The sequence below is a fragment of the Carcharodon carcharias genome, chromosome 6 (genome assembly GCF_017639515.1).
Source record: "Carcharodon carcharias isolate sCarCar2 chromosome 6, sCarCar2.pri, whole genome shotgun sequence".
NCBI classification, from domain to species: domain Eukaryota; kingdom Metazoa; phylum Chordata; class Chondrichthyes; order Lamniformes; family Lamnidae; genus Carcharodon; species Carcharodon carcharias.
Genome location: NC_054472.1, coordinates 88,070,692 through 88,096,967, shown reverse-complemented (window position 1 = coordinate 88,096,967; position 26,276 = coordinate 88,070,692). Strand labels below are relative to the sequence as shown.

Sequence of the window (26,276 nt, the reverse complement as noted above, 5' to 3'; positions counted from 1 at the left end):
TCTATCTCAATTTAAATAGTATACTGCTTTTCTATTCTTCTTGCCAAAGTGAACAAGTTCACATTTTCCCACATACTCCATTTGCCAAATTTTCCCCACTCACTTAACTTATCTATTTCCTTAGTAGACTCTTCACCTCCTCTTGACAACTTACTTTCCTGCCTATTTTGGTGTCATCAGCAAATTTAACTACCATACATTCAGCCTCCTCATCCAAGTCATTGATATAGATTGTAAATAGTTGAGGCCCCAACACTGATCCCTTTGGCAATCCACTCATCCCAGCTTGCCAACACAAAAATGACCCATTTATGCCTACTCTCTGTTTCCTGTTAGCTAACCAATCCTCAACCCATGCTAATATGTTACCCCCTACAACATGCGCTCTTATTTAGTGTAGCAAACTTTGATGTGGCACCTTGTTAAAATGCCTTTTTGAAAACCAAGTGTACCGCATCTGCAGGTTCTGCTTTATCCATGTTGCTTGTTCCTTCGTCAAAGAGCTCTAATAAATTAGTTATAGACGATTTCCCTTTCATAAAACCATGTTGACTCTGCCTGATCCCATTATGATTTTCAATGTATCCTGCTATAATCATCTTAATAATGGATTCTGGCAATTTCCCTATGACAGATGTTAAACTAACTGGCCTACAGTTCCTACTTTCTCCCTCCTTTCTTGAATAAGGGTGTTTACATTTGCTATTTTCCAATCTGCTGGAACCCTTGCAGAATCTAAGGAATTTTAGAAGATTATAACCAATACATCTCCTACCTCTGCAGCCACTTCTTTTAAGACCCTAGGATGCAGGCCACCTGGTCCTGAGGACTTGTCAGCTGGTAGGTGTGATAGTTTTCCCAGTATCTTTTCCCTATTGATGCTGATTATTTTAATTTCATCCCTTTCTTTCACCTCTTGATTTTCAAGTATCTTTGGAAAGTTTTCTAAGTCTTCTACAGTGAAGACAGACACAAAATACCCGTTCAAAGTTTTTGCCATTTCCTTGTTTTCCGTTATTAATTACCCAGATTCTCTCTCTAAAAGACCAACACTCACTCTAGTTGCTCTTTTCTTTTTTAAATATTTGTAGAAACTCTTACTATCCTATTTCTTATTTCTAGCTAGCTTTCTCTCATACTTTAATTTCTTTTCTTTAAGTTTGTTCTTTGTTGGTTCTTAAAATCTGTCCAACTTTATACCCGACAGAGTTGTACAATGTTTCTTTCAGTTTGATAGTATACTTAACTTATTTGACCATGGATGATCCATCCTCAAAGAGCCTTTCTTTCTCACTGGGATAAATCTTTGCTGAGGTATTAGACATCTCCTTAAAAGGCTGCCACTGCAACTCTACTGTCCTACCTTTTGGTCTAGCTTTCCAGTTCACTTTAGCCAACTTTGCCTTCATACCCTTACAACTTACCTTTATTTAGGTTTAATACAATAGTCTTTGACCCACACTCCTCACCTTCAAATTAAATGTAAAATTCTAACATGTTGTAATCGCTGTCAGCTAAAGGCTCCTTCACTATGAGATTATGGATTAAACCTGTTTCATTCCAGTGTGCAACGGCTAGCTTTATCTGCTGCTCAAATTTTTGAGATACCTTACCCGTTCAGGGTAGTCTGTGGTAGACAGCACTTTTCAGGACCAAAAGTGGTGGCCTTAGACCCATTCATGAGTTTGCATGATATGTAGCAAGCGATGATCTGATCAGGATAGCCATTATTCTGCAGGATGGTTTTGGTGTGCCTTAACTTAGCATCAATCATGCATGGTGAGCAAATGGCTCAGGCCCTATTTAGGAGGTTGCCGGTAAGTCAATCTTATGGCATGTGAAATTAGGATTGCCAACAGTATATTCACCAGTGAACATAGACTTATGGTAGATAGTAGTAGAGAACCCATTGGCACATATCTCAGCTAGCACGTCAAGGAAAGGGAGCTCATTTGACTGTTCCATTTCAGTGGTGAATTTGAGTGCAGGATGAAGCCCATTAAGGTATGTAAGAAGGTTCTTACATGAAGCTGTAGATTCAAATATAGTAGAAGTATCTTCTACATATCAGGGATATGCAAAGGGTAGGAGTTAAGTGTCATTCCATTGAAGATGCGTTTCTTGTGGAAACTGATGAAAATGTTTGCTTGAGTTGGGCCTAGAGGGGATCCCATGGCAACACCACCTATTTGGGCATTCATGATGTCATTAAAAATAGGGCCATTTGCTGACCTTGCAAGCTTGATGCTGAATTAGGCCACATCAAAGTCATCCTGCATAGCTACCCTGATCAGATCATTGCTTGCTGTATATCATGCAAATTCATGAATGGGCTTGAGGCTGCCATTTTCGGTCCTGAAAAGTGCCCTGTCTACCTCAGATTACCCTAAGGTAAGGTATCTCAAAAATTTGAGCAATGGTCATAGCTAGCCATTGCACTCTGTCACTGTGCAGTAGCAACATGAGTGATATTGTCCACTAACAGGATGATGCCATCAAGCCAAGATGATGTTCTGCCTATCACACAAATGAGCAACGTGATATATGAATTTCAGTGTTATGTGATGCCAGGTATATAGGCCGTATGTCCCAACAATTGGCGGATCATACCAAACAGCATGTCCCTTCGGTTGTTCTCAACAGTCAAAGTACTGATTGTACTCAACCAGACCATGGTTGCAAAACTCAAAACATAGTGTCCAACATTAGATGTGATTTTGTGATTGGACAACACATGCTAAACAATACTGATTGTGCTAAGAATTATACTGAAAACCAATTTAAGATTGTCATTTGGTCTCTCATGGCTTACTTACGCATGCTAGAAGCCACATATATTTCACACACAGGGCCCTTTGCAGACTGTTATGGCCCAGCTGATGGTAAATGCTGAGTTGTTCAAATCCTAGCGGGAAACTTGAGACAATTGCCACAAGTAATTTTTGCAATTTGTATTTTTCGAGATGCGGGCTTTGAATTGCGTAGTAATAAGACAACCGAGCCTTATAGGTTTTTTTACAAAACTAGGTTAAACATTTATTAATAAAATAAATGATTTTAGACACATGCATACGTCTATAAATTATTACAATAATTTCTAAATCCCTTAATTAATCTGACTCCCAGTTACACCTCCGTTAAGGAAACAGTAAGATACACAGATTTAATACACCCGGGCAAAAAAGCATGATACCATGAACCAGTCGAATTCAAAGTGAATTTCCTTAACTTGAGTTCTCTGTAGACATTAGGTTGAGCCTTTGAAGCTGAAGGTGTTTCCCACTTGTTAGATCTTAGAAATCCTGCCTTTACACACAGCCTTCTCTCCTTTATGCATATTTTCCCCTTTGAATGCAAATTCCCATTGTTTCACTGTCTTTGGACTTTACCTCCCTGATCACAAAATTTTCCAGTAATCTTTGGGAAAAATAAACACATTGTTTCTGAACTTTATCCGGCTAGGTGACATATTTCAGCCCTCCTTTGAAAACAATCTAGTCTGTTTTTTAAAAAAATGCAAATGTCCTTTTACACCTTACATTCTAAACTTCCCCCCTGTTTACCTACTTAACATTTCAAACCTAGCTCATCATCTAATACATCAAAGCCTTCAGACCAGCTGCCTTTAATTCAGTTAAGTCTCACACACACATTGGCACAGATACCACTATTTTACAATAAATTCCAATAACATCATTATATCTTCCTGATACAGACAGAAGGAACATGTCCACACATTGCGTCTTATTCAACTAAATAAGCTGACGGAATGGTCATTCTCTGTTTCATTCCTCAGGACAATGCCTTGACCAATCAGAGTTGACCTGCCAGATCTGAATTTGAACAAAGCTGGGCAGTTATCTGTTAAATGTTGCATTCGGCATAGGAACACCTCCACCAATCTGAGTCCACTTGCCAATCAATCAGCACTTTGTTCTCATGCAGTATAAATTGTTCCCCCATTACTGTTGGAAATTTCTTGCAAGCTACCCTGATGAGTGCAAGACAAAAAGCTTTGCTAGCATGTCTTTTTTTCAGCAATACTTAATTACCAAATGGCAATTTCCTATTTCTTAATTGTAGCCATATGATTTCACTACCAATTATGTTACCAGGGTTTCAGTGCTGCTTTCTTCTGGTAAACAATTAAGGATGAGGCTCAAAGTGGGCACTTCTATACAGTGTCATAACAGAGATCACCGTACTATCCAGTTTGATATTTTTGGAAAAATGGGGTTAAATTGGGCTGTTTCTCAGGCTTAACATGGACTTCCAAGGTACAGAAATGGCAGACAGGAAATGTACTGCCTGACATGCTGCATAGGGTCATACAAGAGGTGCACTTTATCCATGCCTGAAGCAGACCTTTAGCAGTTAGCATATGGACATTAGAGGCCAATGCCTGTTTCAGGTCCCTGCTGCAACATTGACTTGTCCTGGGGCAGTCTGTGCTGTCTGCTGCCTGGTTCAATGTTCCAACCCAGAAGTTATTGCACAGGCATTGCGCAAGTCCTGAAAGTGCAGAAATAACTTTGAAGGTACTGCTCACTTAACTGTATAGGCTGTGCACAATATAAAAATTTAGATGGGTTGTTGACCTGGTTCCCTAATTCCTTATCCCCCCCCAGCTTCCAATTGCAATTGCTCTGACCCCTCTGTCCACTGATTGCAATTCTACCCAACTCCCATTCTGTTTCAACCCTCCAACCACTCCCTCTCTGAGGACTCGCTTCCAAGTTATTCCAAAATCTTCATTTTCTGAGATGCTCTCTGATTTCTCCCCCAGAGTTTACAATGTGAGTTCCCACTGCAGTCCTTGATGAGAGTTTATTATTGCAGATTAAATGGGTTTTGTTTGGCCAAAGAATGAAAACATTGCAAAATATGTGCTGTGCTATAAGGTCCGTTGGAAGGTCCAAATTTGACATATAATTTTTGGACTAATTGATGATCATTGATTTAAACATATCTGTAGGTGTCAAAACCCACAGCTACTGTTTTAGCACTTGTGGATTAGATGCAATTTTCCTGGAGCTTTATATATAGCCTGCACTCAACCACTTGTACTGAAAGCATGCAATGCACTGGCTGGGCAAGAAGCTAACATGGAAAGGTGCCTTAGGGACCTAGACAGAGGGTGCATGGGTTCTCTGAAGCATAACTGAAGGTCCTGGAGGGGAGATCCAGAGGAATGTAATGTCCTATACCCACAGGGGTGAAGTACACTATCTTGCCCTCCTGTCCCTCTGTTCTTCAGCAGCTGGTACTGCTCTGCATTGCCTCAACCCCTCTGCTCATTTCTTCTCGAGAGAATCCCTAGCAAGATGCCTATGACCAACTCATTTTCTCCTGGTGACTCCTCAAAGGTTTTCAACAGCACCTCTTTTTAGTGAAGCCCTCAGAGAACAGAGAATGTTAGTAGAGTGCTGGTGAAGCCTTGAAAGTGTCCCAGAAAGAATCCCAACGTGTTTGGGGTCCTCTGCAAAGCTCCACTAGCAAATGGATATGAAATGGTGAGTATCTTTTTTAAGTTGTGCTTGAAATCCACACCAATAACCTGTTTACTCTCAAACAGCTGGTCATAAGGAAAGGGAGTTTGAGACGAGTGTTAGCCACTAAAATACCACTACAATCTCTTTAATGAGTGCCAACAGGCATTTTAAGTGGACTTATCAGCCCTGTAATGAGCCTCCATGTGGCTGTTTCTAGAGCATCCATCTACTCTTTTTATCAAGATGGAGTCTTTCACCAGACCAGAGTTTCACCTAAGATTTCATATTGACAACCTCGGGAACCTCTTTAGCACTTAAAATATTGGGGAAAATTGCCCCTGAGTCTTTATCAGCCACTGTGGCAAAACTGGGCTGCAGAGTGGGATATTTAGTGCTGTTTTTTAATTTATAAACATATGGGGCTCACCTCTCTGCTTTCTCTTCCTTCTTCCCACCACTTCTTTCAAAATGATGATTTGAATGCCAGAACAGACTAATTGGGCTGAATGTCCTACTGCTGTCCCTGTGTAAGAGCTCTGATTTCCAAGTATCACATTGCTCAGCAGGAAAAGTAGAAAGTACACAAAAGATATTAATAGACTGAAATAAAACATTGAAAATAAATTTCTATATTTCAGAGACCACCTTCTCCGCCTATTCCAACTGTAAGGAAGAAACAGATTGCTATTCAGAGAACTGATTTGTCTGCTGTCGATGGCTCAATCCATGAATTTGACTTGGTAAGTGCTTTCAATTCTTACTGTATTACATGAACAATTCAATAATAATACTGTGCTTTGTATGTTGACTTAAGTCAAGTCTAAAATTTTCTTGTATAGCCTTACTGGTAGTCAAGTGCACTTTGGACTTCTCAGATAGGGTTGCAGAATTTTGGAAGAACTGTTAGAAACTTCAACTTCTACAGAGAGAAAGAAAAGGTTAGAATTAAATTCTCATCTCTCTTCAGTTTGGTATCCAGCTCAGTGTTGGGGTAAAAGTCTTTCCTTTGTGATGAATGTAAAAGTTAAATTAGCTTTTGTATGGTCTCAGTCTAATTTTTGTGAGTAAAAATTATCACTAACTGGCATTAAAGTTGTAGTTTTACTTGGACAAGAATTTCTCAGGTTGCGGAAGAAAATTGAAATATCTATTCAATAGTAGCTAGTTTCAAAGATGGGCAGTGGGAGACCATGAAAGGATTCAAGATGAGGATTGGAGTTCTAAATTTAAGGGTTTGGGCAATTGGGAACTACTAAGACAGTGAGCAGAGTAGTGACGGATGAATGGTAATTGGTGTAGGACAGGATACAGACAGTAAAGATTGGTAGTGCTGATTTATGATGAATGGCAAGGAAAGGATTGAGATAATATAGTCTGGAGCTGACAACAGCATGGATGAAAGTTTCAGCAGTAGCTGGGCTGAAGTGAGCAATGTTATGGAGGTGGAAGACAATTTTTGCAATGGAGGGGATATCAAATTGGAAGGTCACCTGGACCTTGAAACTGCAAACAGTCTGATAGTGTCTGGTGGGGGGTCGGGGCGATGAAATCCATGGCGATTGTGTGGAGTTTGAGACAGGAATCGCAGTCAAAGTCTTCATTTTCCAGTGTATAAACGAAGGAAATTGCAACTTAGAATTGGATATTGAACAGTACAGTGACAGGCACTGGAGGAGTTGAAAGAGATATTGGGAGATGCAGCTGGACATCATCAGCATTCACATGAAAGCTGATCTCACATTTTTAGATGATATAGCCTTAGGGAGTTGCTTAAGCCCTTTATCCTTTGAAAGGATTCATAAAGCTAGAAACAGTGATATATCTGATCATTTACTTCATTTATTATTGACAGCATGTTAATCTTAAGTTTTTACCATAAAGCTAGTGTGTAAGTGTGTGGATACAATGCAGAACCTCCAACCAAGCCTGATCATGCTATCAGATCTCAAAAGCAGCAAGAGGTTTCTTTCTTTCTAAATTATAAACACTCTTTTTAGAATTTTTTTCTGGTCTCCTCTCTGTTGGATGCAATATCACCTGATGTGTTATGACCTCACTGTTGTTCAAACCAATTGGCAAACAGAATAGAGGACCCTTGCCTTTTCACATCATACCGTTGCTTCCTGTCATTGCTGTACACGAGTCATAACTTTGTTCCAAACAACCACTGATACATGCTCTTATAACAACTCGTTGCCTTTCATATTGTAACAATGTCCTGCTCTCACAACACATTGCTGTAATTAAAAAAACTTTTAAAAGCTTATGTGTTTCAACCCTAATTAATTAAAGTCAATGGGATGAATTTTCAAGATCCCCAAAGGTGGGAAGGGAGAAGAGGACCCTAAAAGTGGCTGGTGCTGTGCAAAGTGTGAATTTCAAGGCATTAATCCCAGCATCGGTAATAATCACCAGGGCTGATGTGAATTGCACTGTCCTCCCAATTGAGGCCAATTAACACTGTTGAAAAGCTTGTTAACAGCTTGTCAGGTTTGAGATTCAATTTTAAAGAGCCAGACAGTTACCCTTGCCTTCAGAAACTGATCACCTGAAGAGAAGTGGATATAGAGTGGAGGGCCACAAGGCAGCCAGCGAGGCAAAGGGGACTGAGCACTAGGTAAGTGAATGCCCTTGGTGCTGCACAGATGGCAGAGGGAATGGACACTCAGCAGCCTGGGATTTGAACATCTTCAGCACTTTCCTATTTCATACGCCAAAGAGCAGGAGTCAAAACTGCCAAGGACAATTGGGTAACCATCTGAACAGAAGGAAGGTTCCAGCTAACAATGTGGACACAAATCTCAGATTTTGGGCCAAGTGGCAATGATGGGCAACATGCATCACAGGAAGAATAGAACTCTGGGCATCCTCACCACAGCAGAGGAAAAGAAAAGAGAAGGACAATGGAGGCCAAACTCCCATCACAGGACTAACAGATGATGATGACGCTACCTCGAGACTGACGACTGGAGACAGATGACTGATAACCAGTGCTCCAGGAGATTGCAACTCTCCAGCCATTGTCATTGACATCTGTGCCCTTCTTGCTGAAGACCTTGTACCTCGCAACACTGGTTGCCATGCCCTGCCTGTAGCTGTCAAAGTCACTGTGCCTTGAATATCTCAGTTCTGGCTCCTTCCAAAGATGAGCTGCTCGTCTTAGTGGCACCTCAGAAACAGCTGCATGCCACTGCATCTTGTTGGTCACTGATACTTACTTTGCCAGAGCTGGACAGCATATTTATTTTACCACAGACACGGCCTTGCAGGGACAGAGGGAATTGTGTTTCACCTCCATCACTGGATTCCCCCAGGTGCAGGGCATCGTTGATTACCCGGCTGTGACCATCAAGGCACCCAGTGACTGGCCAGTGAGATCCATCAACAGGAAGGGCTTCCGTTGCCTCAATGCCCAACTGGTCTGTGACTACAACAGTGTTCTCCATGTGTGTTTGCTTTCCTGGCAGCTGCCATGACTCCTCCATCCCCGTCCTGTCTAGGCTGTCTCCACCACCCCCCCCCCCCCCCCCCCCCCCCCCCCCCCCCCACCACCACCACCAAAAGTGCATGGATGTCTCTACAGGAATGCCAGACTGAGGCACAGAGACAAACAACCAATGCCACCTGTTCAGCGGGACAGCTATTGAGTAGGCCATCAAGCTTATGAAGATGCAATTCCAGTACCTGGAATAGTCAGGTGGTGCCCTCCAATACCCTCTTGCAAGGGCCTTGGTCATTGTGGTAGTCTGCTACACTTTTCATAACATTGCACTCCAGATAAGTGTGGACCTTAAAGAAGTGAGGCCTGGGGTGGAGCAGGATTTGGGGCTGAAGTGAGATGATATTCAACAGAGAGATGCCTTACTGCACAACAAGGTGGTCTCCTCCTGCGACCCTCTTGGAAGAGAACCTTCCCCTCTGTCCCTCTTTCTCCCCAGCATTAGATTCAGGTTAGCAACAATGAAGCAAGCGACTGTCCTGCCCTGATGCCAGGCCTTCAACTCACCTGTGATACCTCGCTTTCTTTTGGTGAAGTGGAAGGTTGTGGCATAAAGATCTCTCCCTCAGGCCACCCAGCAACTTTGGTGATGGCTGCCAAGGTATGTCTAATGAATCCCACACTTCATCTGACCTGTCTCCATTCTCATCCCCACTGGCTCTATGTGGGCAGGAAACACATCTCCATATCAATTATGGGCTCAACCTCATGAAAATCTGAACTTTCACCAGTTTCCCACTGAAGGCAGGTTTCTGGTCCAAAGATAGTCCCAGCTCCTATTGCCTGTCTCCATGGTGAAAATTCAACCCAATATTTCTACACTTTTCTTAATTATTTATATGTGCCTATCTTTACAGTGCATTGTTCCTGGTCCAGAAGTTCATCATTCTCTAATGCTATCACCATCATGTTCTAATTCTCTAATGCTATCACCGGGGAAAAAAGACAGGCTTTTGAAATTTAGCCAATTCTGCTCTCATTACTGTACTCACATTACTGTTCTCACATTGTTAAAAGTAATATAAAAACATATTGATGAAGGGGCCAAAGATATAAGAGTGGGAACAGAAACCTTTCCTGGAAATGATTTGGCTGCAATTAGACAAAGAAGTTTAATCAAGCAAGGACAGTCCCTCTGAGTTGGACAATGCAAAATATTCATCAGAGGAGAATGGTGTGATCTCTGTGCTAAAGGCTGCAGAGAGGTAAAGAAGGATGAGGAGGCAAAGTGCTTCACAGCTAGAATCACAGATGATGAGATTTAGCATGGGCCACTGTTCAGCTGTGAATGAATAGCACAGGTATTCATTGAACATGTGGGATCCAAGTTTCAAAACTGCGTCAAATCAGAATGCCTGATTGATATTTAGATCTAAGCATGCTAGCACCCTCACAATCATGGAGCTCTGTGTTGGAAAGCTGTGTGTCATTTGTTAATCTTGGTGCTTCCATAGCACAGACAGCATGGACACTATGGAACCTAACTTCACAGCCAGAATGTTTAAATAATGTGACTTAAGGTGTATAAATTTCTGATATCTTACTGTCTAGTGGATTAAAAGAAATAGGTGAGGAAAATGTAGTTGTGTTAAATCATAGTTTTAGAAAACCGACTAGATTCAGGAATTATGTCTTTGGATATCAAAATTATCAAGGTTGCTCAATTAATTGAAGGTCAGAGGAAAAACTAGGTAACTACAGACCTGTTGGTTTAACATTGGTTGTGGTAAAGGTACTGGAATCAGCAACAAGCGTTATTGAACACTTATAGAAGCATCAGCTGATCAGAGGGTCAACATGAATTCCCGAAGGGTAGTCCTGTCTAACTAATCTTGTTGATTTTTTTTTTGATGAGGTTCCTACCATGATGGATAGGGCAATGTCTGTCGTTGGCATCTGTAAATCAAAGGCATTTAATAAGGTTCCAGTCAAATTATTAGCAAGTATATGAGAGCACAGAATTGGAGACAGCTCTGTGACAGGTAGAATACAGGAATCTGAACTGGGTCTTCAGCTTTTCATTAATATATATTAACTTGGATAAAGGATTAGAGAGTTATATATCCAAGTTTGCAGATGACAATGGGCAAAGAGGTGCAATATGTTGTATGGATGGGAGCAGCCAAAGGAACAAATACAAATGAGTAGGTGTAACTAAAGCAGATGAAGTAGTGTCGGCAAGTGTGAGGTCATCCACTTTAGGCCCAACAAAGACAACTTGAGAGACTAGGAGCTGTGGTGGAGCAATGCAATTTAGATATCCATACACATAGACTAGAGGACTATAAACAGTGAGATCAATGTTGGGACCATTGCTCTTCTCGATAGACTTGAGCATGGGACATAATTGGAACAGTTGTAGACAAGACAAAATAGTGAATGTGATTAACGTTGAAGATAACAGTGAATGACTTTAGAAGGACATAGTCAAGGTAGTTTAGCTTAAACAGGTAGATGTTGGATAAAATTTAATACAAAGAAATGTGCGCAATATCTAAAGAGAAACATGTACGCTATAGTAAAATTTTAAAAGTATCAGAGAGATTGGCCAATTCATACATACTAACCAATAAGTGGGTTGAAAAGTTGGTAAAGCTATTGTGCAATGCTAAGTTTTTAAAAATGATGTCCTACTTTAGGAAGGATATCAAGGCCATAGATGGGATTCAGAAGGGTTTCATTTTCATACCATGGGTTGGAGACTTCAAATATGAGAAAAGGTTGGAAAACTGGGGCTGTTTTCATTTGAACAAAGGAGCAGAGGGTAGATTTAATATAAAATTGCTCATTTGTTGCTTGGTGCCATCTTATGAGATGGCTGACTACCATTGATCTCCACCTCTGTCTGTTCTGTGCAGCCCTTACACATTCCACATAAGTCAGCTGCATCCAGTCCATTATATCCATCATCCATTTTCTCCCTTTTTTGCCCTTTCTATGTTTTCTGTTAATCTTTCGCCCCAATAACTGTCAGCTCTAATGATGACTGAATTATTGTATTTTTCTCTCTTTGATGTTCTGCGTGGTATTAACTTCCTTTTTCCTCCAGCCATTTCCAGCACTTCCTCATTAATCTTTTTGTCTGTGTAGGATATACGGATCATCTTCCTATACACACATCCCAAAGGCTTTCAACTTCTCAATAGTTTCTTTGTTGTCCATGCCTCCGAAGCATGTAACGTAGATGACAAAATGTAGCACCTCAGCATTCTTTTCCTAAGATTCAGGTTTAATTTCTTCGATGTTAACGCATTCTTCATTCTGACAAAGATGGCCTTGGCTCTCTCAATTCTCCTTCAGATCTCAATCACACCTTCCATCATCTGTGATAATCTGCCCAAGGTATGTGAACCTTTTCACTTGTTCCAAGATTTGTCCATTTACTTCAATTTTCACTTCTGAGATTAGGTCTCTGCTTATCACCATTTAGTCTTTTTCACATTCATTCTTAATCCATATTCTTCACTCCTTACTTTCACTTCATTTATAATTTCCTGTAGTGCCTTTTATGACTCAGCAATCATTGCAATGTCATCTGTGTGTCTCAAGTTGTTGACATTCAAACTCCTAGTGTTGCAACCTGTAAGATCTTCTATATCTCTGAAGATAGCTTCAACGTACAGGTTGGACAGTTTTGGGATATAACAGATCCCTCTTTTGATTGGGAAGCTGCCTGGCATGCTGCTATCAAGAGTTTCTCAAAATAATTATATTTTTATAAATTAAACTTGCAAAGCTATTCACACTGGTTAGTGAGTCAGTACCTAAAAGCCACAGATTCAGATTATCATTAAAAAAGCAAAGGAAAGATTAGTAGCACTGATTCTATACTGAAGGCTGTTGTGATACAGGAAAAAAGGGGTGAAAGCAGAATCCATAACAGTCTTTCAAAGAAAAGTGGCTCAACATTTACAAAACAAAAATTTTAATTGGTATGGGAAAAGGAGTTGTAGATGTTTTTGGATTGAGAGAAAAGCCCTTTGAGAAGGCCAGCACAGATATAGTAGGCCAAATGGCGTCATCACTTAGTGTAAATTTCAATGAAATAGGGAATGTTGATGGAGCCATTTCTAGGTAACCCTAAAAAGAAAGTTGTAATTTTTTTCTATGCTTGTGGTCCTAACCACAGAATTTACCACAAATTGGATGAGTGGGGGATGTTTATTGTATATCTGAGAATAATTTTACTTCCTATGTAATAGGTAAATTTTATTTAGTAGAAAGTGATGGCGAGTTACTGGGAAGAAAGATTTCTCATGTTGGTTATATTCTTGCTTTGACATTTATTAATCAGAAGAAAAAAATAGGAACTTGACCATTGAGGGAAAAGGAAAGTGACTGAGAAGGTATAGGATTGAGCGGGCCATTTATCTGTTTTTAAAAGTAATTAAGTTGAAAATTGTTTTGATGATAAAACCCTATAGAAGGAAATAAGTCTTTGTCTCTCTCAAAGTAACTCTGAGGGCAATTGCTGCCAGAGCACTTGCATCAAGATTATTTTAATAAAAAAGCTGCAATATTTCATTGTGGTAGTGGAGACTAACAAACAGCATATGCACAGTTTACAAAAGCCACAACCCAAAAATCTGGAAGTCCCAGGATTGGATTTTGAAATGTTTCGATAACTCTTTGATTCATTTAAGTTGAAATGTTAAAACATGTTACTTTGATAAATTTGTACTACCTGAATTGTCTTAAAAATTGTTTTGCTTAATAGGATCATCCACAGTCAGGGACCGAGTCACCACCAGTTCCTGCTAGACGAAACCAGCTTCGAGCATTTGGTAAAACTATTCAAGCAGATATATATTATGTGTACTGTGCTGTACATTGTAACTTTAGCTATTGGAGAATTCTAGGTATTTTATTTAAGTTTAATGAGAAGTAAAAAGTTACACATTTATAACATTGGCTCAAACTTTGTTTGATCCTGTTGGATGTTTGCTCTATATGTTTAGATTAAAGAGTTTTTTTAATTCTTTAGTTTAATATCAATTACTTAGGAACTGTTGATGTCACTAAATTAAGTGGCACAGTAAATAATGTGGATAGGAACAAAACATTGCAAAGGCACACTGATAGGAAAATGATTGGTTAAAACTGTGGCAGATGGAGAAAGATGGGGAGATGTAGGGTAAACAAAGCAAGAGACCCCTGGATGACCGAAGAGATAAGAGAGTAAGATAAAGCAGAAAAGGAGTGTTTACAGCAGATGTCCATTGGTTAATATAAGTGAGAACCCTGCTAAATATGGGAATTTCAGAGGGGCAATGAAAAAAGAAATAAGAGCAACGAAGAGAAGTATGAGAAAAGAATGGCAGCTAACCTAAAAGAGTATCCAAAAGACTTCTATAGGCATATAAATAGTATGGGTTGTAAAAGGAGGAGGAAGGCCAATTAGGGACCAAATAGGGGATTTGCACATAGAGGCAGAGAGCATGGCTGAGGTGCTAAATGAGTTATTTGCATTTGTCTTTACCAAGAAATAAGATGCTATCTGAGTTGGAGTGAGAAGAGGTAGTTGAAACATTGGTTAGGCAAAAAATGATAAAGAGGAACTATTAGAAAGGCTGGCTCTACATAAAGTTGCTAAGTCACCAGTACTAGATTAGATGCACCTGGGGGTACTGAAGGAAATAAGAGTGGAAATTGTGGATTCACTGACCATTCCAATCCTCTTTGGATACAGGGGTGATGCCAGAGGACTGGAGAATTGCACATTACACCTTTATTCATAAAGGGTGTAATGATAATCTCAGCAACTACAGGTCAGTCAGTTTAACCTTGGTGATGGAACAAGTTTTAAAAACAATAATTCAGGACAAAATAATTCAGGACAAAATTAACAAGCACTTGGACAAACCTGGATTAATAAAGGAAAGGCATAATGGATTTGTTAATGGTAAATCTTAACTAGCTCGATTGAGTTTTTTTGGATGAGGTAACAGAGAGCTTTGATGAGGGCAATGTGGTTGATTTGGTGTATATGAACTTCCAAAAGACATTTGATAAAGTGTACATAACAGGCTTACCAGCAGTGTTGAATCCCGTGAAATAAAAGGGCCCGTGGCAGCATGAATACAAAGTTGGCTGAGTGACAAGAAACAATATAGTGCTGAATGGTTATTTTTTTGAATTGTAAGATGGTATATAGTGGGGTTACCCAGGGTGCTTTTCTTAATGCATATTAATGACATAGACTTAGGTATGGAAGGCACAATTTCAAATTTGCAAATGATACAAAACTTGGAAATATTGTGAACTGAGTAGGAAAGTGATGGGCTTCAAGAGGACATAGCTGGTAGAATGGGAGGACACGTGGCAAATGAAATTTAATCTAGAGAAGTGTGCAGTGATTCATTTTGGTAGGAAGAATAAGGAAAGGTTAGATAAAGGATACAAATCTAAAGTGGATGTAGGAGGAGAGGGATCTGGGGATTTGGTGCACAAATTGTTGTAAGTGGCAGGGCAGGTTGAGAAAGCGGTTAATAAGGCATACTGGATCTTGAGCTTTATAAATGGAAGCACAAGTACAAAGCAAGGAAGTTGAAGTAAACTTTGTTTTAAGACATTGGTATAGCCTCACTGGAATATTGTGTCCAATTCTGCGTACCATGTTTTAGAAAGTATGTGAAGGTGTTGGAGCGTGTGCAGGAAAGATTTACAAGAATGGTTCCGGGGATAAAAGACTTCAGTTACGTGGATTCCTGGAGAATCTGGGACTGTTCTCTTGGAGAATAGAAGGTTGAGAGGAGATTTGATGGAGGTGTTCAAAATCATGAGGGGTCTGGACAGAGTGGATAGGGGTAAACAGTTCCCATTGGGATAGGTCAAGAACTGTAGGACACCACTGTTGTCTCTAAGCTGCGTGCCTGTGCAGCTGTGCAATAGTCCATTATTACATGGGGAAACCATAAACCAAAATAACCAAATTTACCAAAATGAGCCCCAGATTAAGAGATTACCAACAAGATTTAACATTTTGTAACTTTTAATTAAACATGAGTCAGACCCAATGCAAATTAAACATGAATTGACAGCCAAATGATACTTCAAATAAAAAGGTAAATTTCACTTGAAATTGTAGATGCAACAAAGATATGTCTTACAAAACCCCAAGCACTCACATCACTCCCCGCAGATACGTGGCACTGTGTGCAGTTCCAAAGTCCTGTAACATAGCTGCTGGCAAGTAGGATCTCTCACTTTACTACTCCATCGATTAGGCCCTTGAGTTGTGTTCACGGCAGTCACTATTCCTCTGCGGTCCCTGGAGATGGTTGCCACCCAAATGGCACACTCCTACAGAACCTTCCTAGCTAGGTTCACAACAGTCTTGATGCCACAGATTGCCCAGAGACTTCTTTATCCTATCCCTTTAATAAACCCCATTAAATGGTCTGGTTTGCTGTGGCAATAGTAAAATTGTTTAATTCACAATTCCTGTTCTAACCTTGTCTTCAACTTTCTGTCCTGTTTAACTGTATCTCTCACACACAGCTCCTCGTAAACGTGCTTTCTCGGTGTTCTCCTTTGCTGCAGCTCTCCTTTGTGTCTGGCCTTATGGCTTTTGTATGTGAACTTCCTTTCTGTTGGTACTGCTTCCAGGTCCAGTGTCACCGGGTCACATGGACCAATATTTCCTACTGTTCAAGAAAATTATATTTGTTCCCTTTACAATCGATGTAAACTCTTAAAAGCCCTTTTCAAACATTCTTAAAGCCAATTACAAATTCCATAGGCGTTTTTAAAGAAATTACAAATTTTGCTTACTGTACTCCTCCTGGGTCAAAGGTTGTCATGCCACAGGTGCTGCACATTTAATTATCACATGCACATCCTGATGATTAAATGAAATTTTATTGCTACTCTAGCCCATGAGCAAAGAACTGGTAGACTCTCCTCATACAGGAAATTAACAGACAGGATCCAAGCCTGGCACGATTAATCATGTGGAATTAACAGCCGAAATTCACTTGTGTCAGTTCCTAGTGCCCTGAAACTATCAATCAGCCTGACTAAGGCATACCAGCTGACTCCCTGAAACTAACCAGCAAGCAGATGCCCTCCTGAAGACCCTTAGTTGGATCAACTCAGTCTCTGATTTTTTCCCTCTCCTCTTTCTCTCCTTGGCTCTATTGCCTTGTAGCAATGAAAACAGCGCTCACCACTTCCTGCTAAGCAATGTTAAGGAGTGCAACACTAAGCACAGAGCACTAGCCACCTCCACCAATGCTTTGTCCTGCATTCCAACTGTAAATTTACAAAACCTATACTATATAATCAAAAATGAATACACTTACCTACTGCTTCCTCAGTGGAAGACATTTCAGTGAGAGTCTCCTGGTTCTTGTGATTCAGCTGGTCTGTTTTTTCTATGTACACTAGTGCTACCAGCTGCCCACAACTCTGTCTCTGTGCTGCTTTACATTCAGTTTTCTTGATGTCTGCCGGGTCCCATTCTTTTTTCAATTGATAGAATGCATTCCTCTATCTATATTGCAGATTCTGAATGATCTAGACCAGTGGTATTCACTGCTTATCTTTCCTGCGGCCTGCTCATTGACCCTCCTGGCTTGCCACTTCCCTCCTGGACTCCCCCTCCCCCACTCGCAGCTCCTTTCACTCTCTTTGTTCACTTTCTCCCTCTTGCTGCCCCTCTCCTGAGTGCTTGGATTTGGGCGAGTGGAGGTCTAGAAAGCGAAGCATTGAGTTCAACAGGAAGGTTGGGGGGAACAAAGCAGTGAGTGGGAGGGTCGGCAGGCAGAAGGGTTGGGGGAGGGAAAAGGCAAGTGGGAAGGTTGGGGGGGGGAGAGCAGTGAGCAGGAGGGTTGACGATTTGGGAGAGACGGTGAGGTGCAGATGGGAAATGGCGAGTAGGTAGTAAGTTGAAAGACTTAGTAAGTTAGAGGGGAGGCGGTGGCATAGTGGTATTGTCACTGGACTGGTAACTCAGTAATTTCTTACTGTGGGTTCAAATCCCACCATAGCAAATGGTGAAATGTGAATTCAATAAAAACCATTGCTAATTGTCGTAAAAACCCATCTGTTTCACTAACCTACGGAAGGAAATCTGCTGCCCTTACCAGGCCTGGCCTACATGTGGCTCCAGACCCACAGCAATGTGGTTGACTCTTAAATGCCCTCTGAACAAGGGCATTTAGGGATGAGCAATAAATGCTGGGCTAGCCCACATCCCATGAACGAATAAAGAAAAAAGTAAGAGGATTTTTGGGCCAATTAATTCTGCTGCATCTGCTAGTTTTGTTGAATTATTAAAGGAAGGTTGACACATATTTGATGCATGTAAAATGCAAGGACATTTCGAGCAGCTTATGAAAAGTTTTGGATTCCCAGCTCAGATCTTCAAATAATAATTAAGAGGTTCTTATGAGGTTCTCATGGGACATTTTAAATCGTGCACACTCCAAACACTACCTCTCCCCAGTTCACTTTTGTGTGAATAGTGAGAGACAGTTTACTTAAAACGATGAACCAGTTTATTACTTCAAACTTCATGGATTTTTAATCCAAAATAAATGCCATTACTTCCCTCAAAAAATTACCTCAATTCTTTCTCCTGGGATTCCATTCTCTCTTTTCCACAATGCTTTTCTCAACTTCCCAGATGTAGTTTTCCCCCTTCAATATTCACTTAACTTACAAGAACACTCCCTCAGCTTCACCCTCCATTTCACAAGAACCAACCTCTCTCCAAATTCACAGAAACACTTTACCTCTGCCTGATTGTTTGTTGATGTGAAGAAATTACTGAGTTACTTTCTTCACTATTCATAGCAATTTTAAGTAAAGAAAATGCTCAATAAGCTGGAAAAGTAAAAGTTGCCCTTTCTGCTTTTTGTCAATTTAAAAGGCGAGCCTCCTTAGCTCTTTCTACTTTGAGCTTGTCAAATTGAAAGCGACACCCTCTCCTTACACGCAGCCATTGCCAGTTCAAATTTTCTCCTGTCAAGTGACTAAAATACAAACTACAGTATAAAAACTAACAAATGCCTCTGTTATGTATGATAGTGTTGTGGTTGTGGCACTGAATTTAAAACCTAGAGGGCATGTGTTCAAATGCTACCGTGATAAATTTAAAATTCAATTCAGTAAATCTGGTAATTTGTGGACTGGCATGTTACTGTGTCAATGGATGGAGGTGGTACCCTGTTTTTTCCAAACCTATGGCAGCTTTTATGAAAAATATATATTATTTATAGGTTTTTTTGTTTTTACTGGTGGAAAATATCCACACGTTTTGAAATTCGTGCACAGAACAAAGTTCGTTCCACACGTGGATGGAAAAAGGTTAGAGGGAACATGGAGAATATTGACTTAAAGTGATTGGCAAAAGAACCAGAGGTGAAGTGAGGAAAACTTTTTGATGCAGCAAGTGATTAGGATATAGAATGCCCTGAGTAAGAGTGCTGTAAGCATTTTGATTCTGTGCTATTTAATGTGGGGAAACCTGAAGTCGTCTATTTTGGATGCAAGAAAGACACATTGGAATATTTTCTAAATCACAAGAGGTTAGAAACTGGAGGAGCAGAGAAAATTTACAAGTTTAGAAATCACAAAGTGTGGCCACAAAAAAAAAAACAGCTAATGGAATGTTGGCTTTTTATCTCAAAGGGGCTGGAATTACAAAGGGATGGAAGTTACGTTACCATTGTAGAATTCTGGTTAGACCCCATTTAGAATACTACTTCATATCTGGGGACATCAGGAAAGGTATATTGGCCTTGGAGGGGGTGCAGCACTGATGCACTCCCATAAAACTGTGACTGAAAGGGTTAAATTATGAGAGGTTGCATAAGCTAGGCTTGTATTCCCTTGAGTATAGAAGACTAAGGAGTAATCTAATTGAGGCATTTAAGATAATTAAAGGGTTTAATAGGGTAGATAGAGTGCCTATTTCCAGTGGGGAGTCTGGAAAAAGTATGGATGACCTTAAAATTGGAGCTAGGCCATTCAGGGATGATGTCAGAAAGCATTTCTTCACACACTAGATTGTGGAAATCTGCAATTCTCTTCCCTTGAAGTTGTTGACATTATGTCAATTGAAACATTCAACGTTGATTTTTTTTTGTTAGACAAGGGCATTAAGGGTTGAGGAACCAAGTCAGTAGCTGGAGTTAAGATACATATCAGCTATGATCTAATGGAATGGCAAGACAGACTCAAGGGGCTAAATGGACTAATTCTTTTCCTATGAATGTTTTACTTTTTGCATGATGACCTTCATCAAAACTATATAAAGCAAAGTTTGCCTAGCAGATCAATGTTGAATAATTATCATATTTCAGATTTATGATCATGATTAAGAACCTTTTCCCTAAAGAGTGTCTCTACTCTTTCTTGAAAGCACCAAGTTAGCATGAAATTACAAAGAAGGGCTAAAAAATAAGGCTCCAAAGTTGTAGTGACATTGCCATTCTTCCATGTTGGGGACCAAAAAAATGACACTAATGTTTGGTCTGTTTTCTTGCACAGATTGGAAGGAGCAAATTATTTTTTACTTTTCCACTCTTTCTCTCCCCTCCCCCAAAAAGTCGGCTAGCCTCTCCATTCCCCTTCTATATCATTCATGAGGACTGGGCAAGCAGTGTTAAATTTCATAGTACATTTCATCTTGGGCAATGCTGATGATTCAGCTACAGTTTCTAAAAATATATACTCATAAGTTAATAAGTTGTTTACAACTTTACAGATACACTTTGTGGACCTTTGTGCTACCAATTATGTAAGAGCACCTACCAACAATTGGCAAGTCAGGGATGTTGCTAACTTTGAAGGAAGAAAAATATAATAGGACAATAAGTTGGATACAAAACCTACCTACCTCTCAGATAAATAAACTGATTTTTTGTTTTGCTAGTCTAACGCCAGAATGGCTTCACTGCTGAAAACTGACATATTCTGGAGAAAGTGAAATGCAGTGCCTTTGTGCAAGTAGAAGAATGGGCTTAATTGGTCATATTTCACATTTTTATTGTTTATTGCTAATTAGGAAAACCAAGTAAGAGTCCACTATCCATACTATGGCTCACCTTCAGAATTAGAGCTGGGGCAAGGTTGGAGGAGAGAGTATTGAGGTGCAGTGATTAGCTAATATGAGTTTTAAAAAGCTGAAGGTTAAAAGAGAAAGGCAAGACTGAGGTAAGTTGCAATTTTGAGATCTTGGAAAATGAGTTGGAATAGGAGGCATTGGCCTAGAAATTAAGGCTTGGAATATTATCTCTAGGCATGAATGGTAGGGTCCAAGGGCTCCTGGATATTGTGCCTAAGATTTAATTTGTATAGGTATTGTGCTGCGTGAGGAGGTCAAGAAGGTAAGTTCTGGAAGCTTGAGCTGCTGCTAAATCTTAGTGGCCTATAGGTAAGTGATGGCCTTGGGTGGATTAGAGGAGCTACAGTTATGTGTTGCGAGAGAAGTTGGGGCTGAAGGGAGATCAAGGATTGTCACTGGAGAGCCTGGAGGCCGGGGAGGGGTGGGGGGCGGGGTAGGAGTTTTGGAGTCAGGGATCTCAGCATCCTTATTTGCATCTGCAAAAGGGCTAACATCTGCTTCGAGTATGGGTAAAGGATGCCTTTTTTTTGTCTTCACCCGAAATGGCAGCAGGCACACTTCATATCAGAAAAGCTCATTCATATCCTGCCTGTTATTTTGGCAACTTAGAAGGCCACATTGCACCTGAAAAACAGGCACCATGCAACCCAATTTCCAGGCCATCATGTTGTAGAATGGTATATTTGGGACTTGGGAGGTAAAAGAACGGAAAGTTCTGAGGAGCATTGATTAAAGCCTTGCTCATAAAGAGGACAGAGATTGCAAGATAGGGGTTAAGAGTAAGATCACCTAACAGCTGATGAGCTCTTTCTTGTATCTATCCAGGAATGTGAGAGGTATTTCTCTGATATGGGAATTGTGTTCTGTCTTGTACAAAATTGTACTTACCAGGAAGTTGTTAAAAGAAATCTTAGCACAATACATAAATATTTCATGAACACAAGTTTAACAATGCAGGAGATGTTCTATTTGAGATCAAAAGACAGACCACTCAAGGATGCCAGTGAGCGAAGACTTAATTGTTGAGGCATCAAAGGTGTGAGATGATAGCTCTTGATTAGACTTGTAAGACAGTGGAAAGAGCTGAAGGAAGCAGAATTCTCACTGCCCCATGAAGTTCATGAAGAAGCTCCAAATGCAATGATATGCGATAATGTTGAAAGTGAAAGTTGTTTGTACTGCGCAAGTTTAATTGAAAGTAGAATCAACTGTACAAATATGGATTGTTACAATTCCTATCGAGACTGATTACTTTTAAAAAGGTTTTTGAATTCCCAGTGACTGACTTAAAGGAATTGCACAGCAAGATTTCAAGTTTTAAAGGTTTTCACTGTAACATCCAAACGAGAAGCAATTTCAATTAAGCATTACTTAGCAGGAGAAGAGTACTCTAAACTACAGAAACTTTAACTTTATCACAATCGAAACCCCATGCTACAGTTACACTTCACTGCCTGCTCTGTGCAGAATTGCAGTTTTTACAGGAATTAGTCTAACGTCGCTCCCAACTTCCAACTGGTTCGCCCCTTCCCATTTCGTTGAGTCATAACCTTGAGTGACTGGGAAGATATTCGTATAGAAATAAGCAGAGGGGAGATAGAACAGAGTCTTGAGAAACCATGTATTGATGAGAAAGTATTGGTGAATAAACTACCAACTTCAGAATGGCGCATGATCCTTTTTTGGAGTGTCCAAGGTAATAGGGATTAAGCATTCATGTCAAAGGGAGTATTTCTTACCATTCAGTTACAGAGAATCTGTAGCAAAGTTTAGGACTAGTTTACCTGTTCACTTACTTCCCTGGGAATGGTGTTTAGGGTGGAAGAAGGAAATTTGTAATGACATACAGGTGTCTGTTATATGTATTGTGAAGGAATCTGCCTTTTCTGTGTTTTTGGAGTGAAGGCTGAGAACCACAATTCCCAGCATGCCTAGGCTCCTGGCGCAGGTGCAGAACGTTGCAAGGGGACGGGCTGCGCATGTTCGGTTCCAGGTTTTCTTTGACAGAACCTGGGGATATGGCACAAAAAGAATGACCAGGTGACCAGGAGTTTGACATGAAAACGAGCCCACATGATGAGATTAGTTTGGGCTGGAGAAGCAGCAGGAGTGCAGCAGCACAAGTCTTGGAGCAGTGGGAATGTGAGACTGAAGGGCAGTAGTTGCTTCGTGCAGATGGGGCTCGGAGATGCCCAGGAACAATTGATAACTCCGTGAAGCTGGGAGCTCAGGAATAGCCTGGGAGCTGGGTCATCTCAGTGAAGCGCGGAGTTGGGGCAAAGAAAAGTCCATAAGAAGAAGGTTGGCAACAGTCGTTGGCAGCAGCATATTTGGAAAGCTAGGACTGTGCCTGAGCATAGACTCCGTAGTGCAGCCTGGCAAATACTGTGGGATGAAGTGATCGAATGGCTGGGAGATGAGCAGTCTGAGCTCGAGTCTGGTTGCCTGACAACTCATTGCAGACAGAATAAGAAAGAGGGCTTCCAGGCTGAGTTGGAGCTGCTGTTGAAGGAAATCAGAGACTATATCCTTGAAGGCGAGGAGCTGAAGTCCGTCCATGAGGAAGACCAAGTTGAAAAGATTTTTGTTGTTCACAGTGATCACTGACACTTATGTGGGTTGCTGAGGAAATTTGTTGGATATGCCTTGGTTGTGTCTGCCATTTGATGTGTAGTTGCTGCATTCAACCACAGTTTGTCTATTCCTTCATGTTTACCTCATGTTAATTCTGAATGTTAGAGCATAAGATAAGCAGTATTTACTGTTGCTTTGTTGGCTTTTGTGTAGTAAAAGTTCTTCTCTTAAAAACCACGGAATCTTGTGGCTTTATTTTCAGTAAGTAACTGGGATTTCAAATTCTGTCTACTTTACACAAAAAGTTACTTGCCCCTGTCTTGAAAATATAATAATTTTCATAATATTATTGTGATTTATTGTAAAGGTAGGTTAATAATGGGGTTTGGGTTAGTTTTCTATGTGGCGATGTGTGTGTGGGGGTTTAATTGAATTAAAGACAACTAGTCTGGAGCTTTTGAGTGCTCAAAAGGGAAGCTAGGTTTGAAATGCTAAATACGTAAGCGTGGCTGAAGTTTTAGAATGTGAAGTGTGAGGAACATTTGTATTTTTAGATAAACCAGAGTAGTTTGAATTTCAGAGAGATGATGGGATGTTACACCTAGCCATAAGAAGTTAAGCCAAACAGTGTGTTTATTTTCTCCAAAGAGTATTGATAATATGAGTACTATGGAAGATTTTTATTATGAAAAGAGTGAAGTCTCATATTGGAACAATGGGATTTACATTAAAAAGGAAGAAACATGTATTAGGGAGCTGAGGTTATTTGTAAGGAGAAGAAATTCTAAGAACTAACAAGTGTGAAAAGCCTCCAGCTTCTATGCACCAAGCTGCTGTCGACAGGAACCGATGCTAAGAAAACTTATTGTGAATATCCCTGCGTAGGGTATGGTGTGCTTTACCTGGGTCTATTGAAATCTATCTTGTTTTACTGTTGCCTTAACAGAGGTCTAACTGGAAGCCAGATTAATTAGGGGAGTTAGGAGTTACTATAGTAGTAATTTGTAGACTTGTGTATGCGCTTAAAATCTTCTATTAATAAATGTTTAATTTTAGTTTTGTAAAAAAAATACCTCTAAGACCCAGTGGACTTAATACTACTGAATTCAAGGCACGTATCTCAAAATAAAAATATAAATTACAAAATAGTTGTGGCAGCTGTTTCAAGTTTCCCTCTGGGATTTGAGCAGCTCCAATTTTACCATCCACTGTTCCATAATGTCCCTAACCAGTTCGTAGTCACATACATTGTGACAAAAATTAATATCAAAGTATGTTTGAAAATTCTAAGAATTGTAGTTTGATAAGAAGTTTGTAAGTTTTGAAAGAGATGCTTATGAAAATCAAACCTTTCACAGATTATTGCTGATACTTGTGGTTAGCTACATGTCTGCATATAACTATAAGGATTTCATTCGTTGCACAAACTAAACCTTCATGGCTTAGTTGGTACCACTTTTGCCTCTGAATTATAAGATTGTATATTCAAGTTCCATTATGAAACTGTAGCGCATAATTAATTTAACACTTCAGTCCTAATTTGCTGTGTGTTGGACCTTCCTGTGCACATGTTGTCTGTCATGTTTGCCTACATAAATTATTGCACTTGAAAGGATGTAATGAAGTTGTGATATGAGTCTTTTTAAATGCAAGTTCTTATATTTTTATTTGTAATTTGGACTTTTTCTACCTGTGTTTTGACAGAGGAAAAGAAAGATATAATTAGTGAGCTGTCGGCATTGAGGAGACAGCTACGAAGTGAAGAACGGCGTCTTCAGGGGCATTTTCAAAATGCTGACAAGGAAGATGATGCAACCTTTCCTATGGCCAAGTAAAAAGAAAAGATCATATAGCAGTTACTTAGATTAGTAACATAAGAAATAGGAGCAGGCCATATGACCCCTTGAACCTGCTCTGCCATTTAATATGATCATGGCTGATCTATTGCCTCAAATCCACTTTCCTTCTTGCTACCTATATTCCTTGATTCCCTGAGAGACCAAAGAACTATCTCAGCCTTGAATATACTCAAAAGATGGAGCATACACAACTCTTGGGTAGAGAACTCCAAAGATTCACAATCCTCTGAGTGAAGAAATTTCTCCATCTTATTTCTAAACAAACTATAAATCTTTAGCCCGAGACTGTGTCCTCGATTCCCCAGGCATGGGAAATAACTTCAGTGCCTACTCTTACAAGGAAAATTATGTTTAAAGAATATAGGAAAAGCACAGGAAAATGTTCATTATTTTACCTGCCCATAACACTGCAGTTTTCTAAGTAAACATAATTTGACAATCACAAATCCAATGCATCTAGATTCAGCTGTAGCAGTCAACGTACATACGTATGAACATAAATAAGAACAAATGTACGAAATAGGAGCAGAAGTAGGCCACTCAGCCCCTTGAGCCTGCTCTGCTATTCAATAAGATCATGGCTGATCCGTTCATGTTTCGCGTTTTACATTCCCATCTACCCCTGATAAACTTTGATTCCCTTGCTTAGCAAGAATCTATCTACGTCTGCCTTAAAAATATTCAGTGACCCTGTTTCCGCTGCCTTCCAAGGCAGAGTTCCAAAGTCGTACGACCCTCTGAAAAAGATTCTCATCTCTGTCCTATAAGGGTAACTTCTA

At 40.1% G+C, this 26,276-nt stretch overlaps 1 protein-coding gene across 5 annotated transcripts in view; it reads left to right on the top strand.

The window, feature by feature from the left end:
* The window catches only part of LOC121279411 (centrosome and spindle pole-associated protein 1), a 206,425-nt gene that overhangs the window by 149,032 nt on the left and 31,117 nt on the right, over positions 1-26,276 (top strand). For all 5 annotated transcript variants that reach the window (XM_041190634.1, XM_041190635.1, XM_041190633.1 and 2 more), the window contains 3 exons: positions 6,131-6,232; positions 13,709-13,775; positions 25,343-25,469. In XM_041190634.1, coding sequence (XP_041046568.1) covers positions 6,131-6,232; positions 13,709-13,775; positions 25,343-25,469 — 296 coding nt within the window. The remainder of the gene's footprint in view (positions 1-6,130; positions 6,233-13,708; positions 13,776-25,342; positions 25,470-26,276) is intronic.